This window comes from Pelophylax lessonae (genome assembly GCF_965119305.1).
Source record: "Pelophylax lessonae genome assembly, chromosome: 13".
In the NCBI taxonomy this organism is placed as follows: Eukaryota; Metazoa; Chordata; class Amphibia; order Anura; family Ranidae; genus Pelophylax; species Pelophylax lessonae.
The window spans coordinates 8,338,209-8,347,005 of NC_138780.1; the positions used below are offsets into that span (position 1 = coordinate 8,338,209).

Genomic DNA, 8,797 nt, shown 5'->3' on the forward strand with positions numbered 1-8,797 from the left:
CATGGCACAGGTGGTGCTTTAGGCATGGCACAGGTGGTGGTACAGGCATGGCACAGGTGGTGCTTTAGGCATGGCACAGGTGGTGGTACAGGCATGGCACAGGTCGGCTTCAATCACTTACCTGCTCTCCTGGGCTGCCTGCGAGACGTCCACGGCGCTGCTCCTCTCGTCCTCTTCTTCTGACGGCGGTGGGATTCCTGGAACCGTCCACGGCGCTGCTCCTCTCGTCCTCTTCTTCTGACGGCGGTGGGATTCCTGGAACCGTCCACGGCGCTGCTCCTCTCGTCCTCTTCTGTTTTCTTTGACGGCGGCTCTCTCGGTCCGGCGGAAAGGAGATCTGGCGGTGACGGTGAGTGACTGACGCACGCACCGGCACCGCCCCCATTGCCACGTCAGGACTCAGCAGGCAGCAGGAAAAATGTGTATTTGCCGTATAAGACGCGCCAACTTCCCCCCCCCAGTTTTGGGGAAGAAAAAGTGCGTCTTATACGGCAAGAAATACGGTATATCTAACTACATTTTTGTTTTTAAATGTTTCAAAAACTCGTTTTGTTAATTATCATTTATTTCTCAAAAGAACTAAATCTAAAATGGCTTTTTCTGGTATGCTGAAGGAAGCTGACATCAATGCTGCCCTGAAGAGCACAGAGGGTACGGTGCCAACCACTTTGTTTCCACTTTTGTGCTTTCATCATTTTATAATAGCAATATGACAACTTGTAGTAGTACCATATGAGAGGGGATTAACAGTCTAGCAGTAGAAATAGTGCCTCTTTTTGGAGGAATCAGAAACTGCAAACCAAGCCAAATAAATAGGCATTCACTGTTATTCAGGGCTTTTTTTTCTCAGAGAATAGGTGCAGGAACTCCCCCCTTCTGAGTCACCCTTCACCTTTGCTCCCTACCCACCTCTGAGCACTGTCTCTTGGCTCCACCCCCTACCCACCTTCCCAGTTTCGCCCTTTTTAGAGAATACAGAACCAAGTATCGTTTTGTGCTACTAAGTAATTTGTATGGAATTTGATAGAACCCACCCCAGCAATCATAGACCCCCCCCAGCACCAATAGATCCCCCACACAATAACAGACCTGCCCCCCAGCAATGATGTACCCCTTGCAACAAAATACTACCCCAGCAAAAACAGATCCCGCCAGCAACAACACACCTCCTAGCAGCCAGCATTAATAGATCCTCCAGCAGCCAGCAGCAATAGATCCCAACAACAATAGATTTCCCCACAGGACAAAATACCTGCCACCAAGCAACAATGTACTCCCCGCAACAAAATACCCTTCCCAGCAAAAAATAGACCCCACCAGCAACAACAGATCTCCTTGCAGACATCATCAATAGATCCTCCAGCAGCAAGCAACAATAGATCCCCTATACAACAACAGAGCTGCCACCCAGCAACAATGTACCCCCTGAAAAAAATACCACCCCAGTAAAAATAGACCCCCACCAGCAACAACAGATCTCCTAGCAGCCATAATCAATAGATTCTCAAACAGCCAGCAACAACAGACCTCTCCCTTAACAATAGATCCTCCCCAGCAACATAAAACCCCCTGCCAGCAACAATAGACCTACCCAGCAACAATAGACCCCACACAAAAATAGATGCCCGCCAGTGACAATAGATTACCAGCAGCCAGCATCAATAGACCTACCCAGCAACAATAGACCCCACACAAAAATAGATGCCCGCCAGTGACAATAGATTCCCAGCAGCCAGCATCAATAGACCCTCCAGCACACCCCAGCAATCCTTGTCATAAGATGCAGTCTGTGCTGGAGGTGCCGGCACTGCGTTTCCCCTGCGTTCCCGCTGAAAAAAAGCCCTGCTGTTATTGATAAATTGTACAATGATTAAACGCTTACTTGATTTATGGGACAGAGTAGTAAATTTGCACTATTCTGTGTTTGGAGTAAAATTTAGATCAAAAGTCAATAGAACAACTTAAGATTGTTACATTCCTTCAAGCCAACACTTGTTGCACTAATATTACCCTTCTTCCCTATGTTGCTCTGACTAATAGCTTCAGTGGCGTAGCGTGGGGGTGCAGGGGGGGCAAGCCGCACCGGGCGCAACATCTGGGGGGGCGCATCTGCAGTGTCACTCTGTCTGTCTGACTCTGACATACGCCCGAGCCCACCCATTGTGTGACAATAGCGAATTAAAATTCGCTATTGTCACACGGATCCTCCTCCTGGCCAATCAGGAAGCGGGTCCGAGACCTGATTGGCCCGAAAGGCGAACCCATGCCATTGGCCGAGGAGGAGGCGGGAGGACTCGAGGAGACGCGGAGGACTCGAGAAGATGTGGGGAACTGAGGAGAAGCCGCCACTGCAGGTAAGTCTCTCTGCAATGAAAGGGGGCACGCTGGTCTCTCTGCGTTGAAGGAGGGCACGCTGGTCTGTCTGCATTGAAAGGGGGCACGATGATCTCTCTGCATTGAAAGGGGGCAAGCTGGTCATTCTGCATTGAAAGGGGGCACGCTGGTCATTCTGCATTGAAAGGGGGCACGCTGGTCATTCTGCATTGAAAGGGGGCACGCTGCTCATTCTGCATTGAATGGGGGCATGCTGGTCATTCTGCATTGAAAGGGGGCATGCTGATCATTCTGCATTGAAAGGGGGCACGCTGGTCATTCTGCATTGAAAGGGGGCACGCTGGTCATTCTGCATTGAAAGGGGGCACGCTGCTCATTCTGCATTGAATGGGGGCATGCTGGTCATTCTGCATTGAAAGGGGGCACGCTGGTCTCTCTGCATTGAAAGGGGGCACGCTGGTCATTCAAACTTGTATTTAGATGCATTTTACTTTAATTACATCAGTATTTTCATAACAAACAATACATGTGCTTAGGGGGTAAGGGTTTCTTTAACTAATCTAGTGGAAGAGACTTGAGTGCTATAATCCTGCTGGTTAGGGGGCGCAAATTACTTGCCTTGCCCCGGGTGCTGACAACCCACGCTACGCCACTGAATAGCTTGTAGTGAATAGTGTCTAGAAAGGATGAATAAACTCTCAGGGGTAAAAATGCCCATATTACAACGTCCTTATAATTATTAGATCATTTATTTACTTATTTTATTACCTAAATAATATTCTATACTTAAGTGTAATTACTTTATTACATTATATTACCAGTATTACAATTTCCCTATTAATTCCTTATTGTTAACACCGTCTTTCATATTGGATTGGCAGCTTTCATCTTTGATTGGCAACTCCTTTTCCTAACATATTCCCTAACATTTGTCTGAATTTATTTATATAAATTGTACTGTATATGACGTGACATTGGTTTTAACCACTTGCCGTCTGCTCACGTTGAGCCTACTGCGGCAAAGTGGTTCGTTATCGTCTGACGACGTAGACCTACGTCGTCAGACACTCCCCTCTCTTGGCGGCGCGGCAGTCACAGCGGGAGTCGGGCCAGGGGAGGAGCAGTGGCTCGTTATCATCCAGCGACGTAGACCTACGTCGCTGGACTCCTCCCCCTGTAGGCGGCGCTCGCGCGCCGCCGGAGGCTCGCTCCCGCTGTATTCAGTCACAGCGGGAGTCGGGCCAGGGGAGGAGCAGCGGCTCGTTATCGTCCAGCGACGTAGACCTACGTCGCTGGACTCCTCCCCCTGTAGGTGGCGCGTGCGCGCCACCGGAGGCTCGCTCCCGCTGTATTCAGTCACAGCAGGAGTCAGGCCAGGGGAGGAGCAGTGGCTCGTTATCGTCCAGCGACGTAGACCTACGTCGCTGGACTCCTCCCCCTGTAGGCGGCGCTTGCGCGCCGCTGGAGGCTCGCTCCCGCTGTATTCAGTCACAGCAGGAGTCGGGCCAGGGGAGAAGGAGTGGCGATCGCCGCTGCTCTTCCCCGATCGTCGGGGAATCGAGTGTGGAGATCCGCCAGCCTGTGTAAACACAAGCGGGCGGATCTCTGAAGTGACAGGCAGGGTCAGATTGCAGGGTTCAGCATAGTTGAACCCTGGATCTGTCCTTGTGTCACACAGCCCACACACGTTAGTAAGCACCAGGCATACATTAACCCCTCCCTCTCCAATAAAATTAACCCCTTCCACCAATAGCCATGTCCCACTACAGTTAGAATCACGCCCCTAGGGACACACTTAACCCCTCCCTGTCCAATACAGTTAACCCCTTCCCTGCCAGTGTCATTAGTACAGTAACAGTGCATATATATAGCACTGATTACTGTAGTAATGTCACTGGTACCCCTAATAGTGTCAAAAATGTAAGTCAAGGGTCCGATCTGTCCGCCACAATGTCGCAATCCCGCAAAAAAAATCGCAGATCGCCGCCATTACGCGTTAAAAAAGAAACACCAAAAATGACAGAAATCTTTCCCTTAGTTAGTAAACGCAATAACTTTTGCGCAAACCAATCAAAATACGCTTATTGTGATTTTTTTTTTACCAAACATAGGTAACATAAAACAAATTGGCCAAAAATTTTAAAAAAATTTGATTTTTACATTTCTTTGGGGGAATTTCATATAAAAAAATGTGAAAAATATTGTTATTTTTTCAAAATAAACGCTCTTTTTTTGTTTATAGCGCAAAAAGTAAAAATCGCACAGGTGATAAAATACCACCAAAAGAAAGCTCTGTTTGTGGGGAAAAAAAAGGACGTAAATTTCGTTTGGGTACAGCGTCGCACGACCGCGCAATTGTCCGTTAAATTCGCACAGCGCCGAATCGCAAAAAGTGGCCTGGACGTAAGACAGCAAAATCCTCCGGTGGTACAGCGGCTAACATTTATCCACTTCTTATATAAGGATTTTAGTATTCACATTTATGCTTTCCTGTTTTTTTTTTTTACAGCCAAGGACTCCTTCAAACATAAACCTTTCTTTGCCAAGGTAGGCCTGGCAATCAAGTCCCCAGATGTGCTTAAGAAAGTCTTTGCTGTCCTTGATCAGGACCAGAGTGGCTTCGTTGAGGAAGATGAACTAAAGTAGGTATTAGCCGAAACCATGCTAAAATAGGAAAATATGGGGATTTAGAATGTTTTAAAGATTGGAAAGGTAATATAGCACCTATCATTAAAACAAATACATTTTTTTATTACATATTAATGCTAAATTGCTAATGGGCTAAAAAAAAAAAAATTGAATTATCTACAATTAATACCAAAAAAGAAAGGGGATAATTCAGGATATTCACAATCTACTTATGCATGAACTAGGGCCCCGGGTCCTCAATAGGCGGACTCCGGGCCGCGTCTGGACCCAGACACGCTTAGCTCTGGACCGCGGCGGTCTGTGCTGAAGCTGGCAGTTCCTTTTATCACTGGTTGCTAGATCACCGGCCGTTCGGCCTTTAACAGCGGAGGAGGAACTTATTCCTCCTCGCGCCTAAGCACCCCCGCCGCGCTGCATTCTGGGAGTTATAGTAGTCTGTGGACACATGGAGCTGAGGGAAGCCGGGGCTTCGGCGGCAGGTGGTGAAGAGACATCTACTCAGGGCACTGTGCAGCCACAATGAGAGACTGCGCCTGTCAAATTCAAGCTGTGATGTCGGGACTGCTACCCGCCCCCTGTGTCAAGCAACACGTGCATAGGGAAGAAGAAGGAAGATATGGCAGCCAGCAACAGAAAGGTAATCATGTGGAAGATGGGGGACCTTTGGGGAAGATGAGGGCAGAGGAGAGGTGTGTGTGTTGCAGAGGTTGTAGCAGCTGGGAAGAGGTGCAGTACAGAGGCATTTATGTACATTCGCTACTATGGACAGCTTGGTATGGCACTACTCCCGGTTTTTAACATTGGCCTCAATGAGAACTAAAGGTTAGCTTGGTATAGCTTGGTATATCACTACTCCCAGTTTTTAATATTGGCTTTAATGGGAAATCTTGGTCAGCTTGGTATGGCACTGCTCCCTGTCTAACAAAAGGTGTCACCTTCACCATTAACCACTTAAGCCCCGGAGGATTTTGCTGCTAAACGACCAGGGGGTATTTTGCGATTCGGCACTGCGTGACTGTAACGGACAATTGCGCGGTCGTGCGACGCTGTACCTAAACGAATTTGACGTCCTTTTTTTCCCACAAACAGAGCTTTCTTTTGGTGGTATTTGATCACCTGTGCGATTTTTTGATCACGCGCTATAAACAAAAAAAGAGCGTCAATTTTGCAAAAATAACAATATTTTTCACATTTTTTTATATGAAATTCCCCAAAAAAAAATGTAAAAATCAAAATTTTTTAACATTTTCGGCCAATTTGTTTTATGCTACCTATGTTTGGTAAAAAAAATTGCAAAAAGCGTATTTTGATTGGTTTGCGCAAAAGTTATCGCGTTTACTAACAAAGGGAAAGATTTTTGTCATTTTTGTTGTTTTTTTTTTAACGCATAATGGCGGCGATCTGCGATTTTTTTTTGCGGTACCGCGACATTGCGGCGGACAGATCGGACCCTTGACTGACATTTTTGACACTTTTGGGGTTACCAGTGACATTTCTACAGTAATCAGTGCTATACATATGCACTGTTACTGTAAAAATACACTGACAGTGAAGGGGTTAACTTTTTTTTAAAGGGCGGGGCTATGTGTGTCCCTAGGGGCATGCTTTCTACTGTGATTGGCTGTGGCTTGAGCTGTAAGGACACTGATCAACGGATCTACATAGTAGAACCGTGTGATCAGTGTTTTTACACTGAGGAGAATGACAGGTGGCTTGTTTACACAAGCCGCCTGACATTCTCCCTCTCCCCCCGACGATCGCCGAGTGACCGGCGGACATCGGGTCCGCCGGTCACACGCGCGGGGGGGGGTCCGTGACCGCGCGGGAGCGGGAGCGCGCCTCCGCGGGCGCGCGCTCGCTCCCCAAACCCTCCCAGGCTAGTGACGTTAATTAACGTCACTCTGCCTGGCCGGGGCTGACCGCCGCAGTAAATTTACTTGCGGCGGTCGGCAAGCGGTTAAAGGTTTGCCACATTTTTTTTGTGTACAGTTCAAAAGTTTTGGGGAATGCCTTTTTTTTTGTTGTTGGGGTTCTGTATTTGGAATTTTACGGTCACTTTTCCGGACCTCGGACTGAATGGTAAATTGGTAAGTGGACCTTTCAATTTTTTATTTGAGTACCCCTGAACTAGGGACTCAAGTCAAAATATTATATTACAGGGCTTCTTTTGTGTCAGCAGGGACATTGCAAGACATAGGTTTTAGGTTCTTGCAAGGCACAGGGCTTTATGTAGTAATTAACACTTGTTCTTTTAACCACTTTACCCCCGGCCACTGTGCTGCTACTGCGGCACAGTGGCTCGTTATCGTCTAGCGACGTAGACCTACGTTGCTAGACTCCTCCCCCTGTAGGCGGCGCTCGCGCGCCGACGGAGGCGCGCTCCCGCTGTTTTCATTCACAGCGGGAGTCGGGCCAGGGGAGGAGCGGCGGCGATCGCCGCTGCTCTGCCCCGATCGTCGGGGAATCCAGTTTGGAGATCCGCCCGCTTGTGTAAACAGAGCGGGCGGATCTCCTAAGTGACAGGGAGTGACAGATCGGAGTGTTCAGCATAGCTGAACCTTGGATCTGTCCCTGTGTCACTCAGTCACCTCCCCCCCCCACCCACACGTTAGTAAGCACCAGGCATACATTAACCCCTCCCTCTCCAATAAAATGAACCCCTTCCCTGCCAGTGTCATTTTTACAGTAACAGTGCATATGTATAGCACTGATTACTGCAGTAATGTCACTGGTACCCCCAAAAGTGTCAAAAATGTCAGTCAAGGGTCCGATCTGTCCACCGCAATGTCGCAGTCCCGCAAAAAAAAATCGCAGATCGCCGCCATTACTCATTAAAAAAAAAAACACCAAAAACGACAGAAATCTTTCCCTTAGTTAGTAAACGCAATAACTTTTGCGCAAACCAATCAAAATACGCTTATTGCGATTTTTTTTTTTTACCAAACATATGTAGCAGAAAACAAATTGGCCAAAAATGTAAAAAAAAATTGGTTTTTAAATCTTTTTTGGGGGGAATTTCATATAAAAAAATTTTAAAAATATTGTTATTTTTTCAAAATAAACGCTATTTTTTTGTTTATAGCGCAAAAAGTAAAAATCGCACAGGTGATCAAACACCACCAAAAGAAAGCTCTGTTTGTGGGAAAAAAAGGACGTAAATTTCGTTTGGGTACGGCGTCGCATGACAGCGCAATTGTCAGTTAAAGTCGCACAGCGCCGAATCGCAAAAAGTGGCCCGGACGTAAGACAGCAAAATGCTCTAGTGCAGTGGTTCTTAACCTTGTTGGAGGTACTGAACCCCACCAGTTTCATATGCGCATTCACCGAACCCTTCTTAATTGGAAAAATAAAATATGATTTTTTCAAATTCAAAACACAGTTATATATTATTTTAGGTATATATGACCAGCGTGCCCCCTTTCAATGCACAGTGACCAGCGTGCCCCCTTTCAATGCAGAATGACCAGCGTGCCCCCCTTTCAATGCACAGTGACCAGCGTGCCCCCTTTCAATGCACAGTGACCAGCGTGCCCCCTTTCAATGCAGAGAGACCAGCGTGCCCCCTTTCAATGCACAGTGACCAGCGTGCCCCCTTTCAATGCACAGTGACCAGCGTGCCCCCTTTCAATGCAGAGAGACCAGCGTGCCCCCTTTCAATGCACAGTGACCAGCGTGCCCCCTTTCAATGCAGAATGACCAGCGTGCCCCCCTTTCAATGCACAGTGACCAGCGTGCCCCCTTTCAATGCAGAGAGACCAGCGTGCCCCCTTTCAATGCAGAGAGACCAGCGAGCCCCCTTTCAATGTACAGAGAC

General features: G+C 47.6%; 1 protein-coding gene across 1 annotated transcript in view; it reads left to right on the forward strand.

Moving 5' to 3' along the window:
• Window positions 1–590: 590 nt before the first annotated feature.
• The window catches only part of LOC309569904 (parvalbumin-2-like), a gene marked incomplete at both ends in the record, with an annotated part of 11,750 nt that continues 3,543 nt past the window's right edge, over window positions 591–8,797 (forward strand). The window contains 2 exons of the mRNA XM_082275895.1: window positions 591–651; window positions 4,844–4,976. Coding sequence (XP_082132021.1) covers window positions 591–651; window positions 4,844–4,976 — 194 coding nt within the window. The remainder of the gene's footprint in view (window positions 652–4,843; window positions 4,977–8,797) is intronic.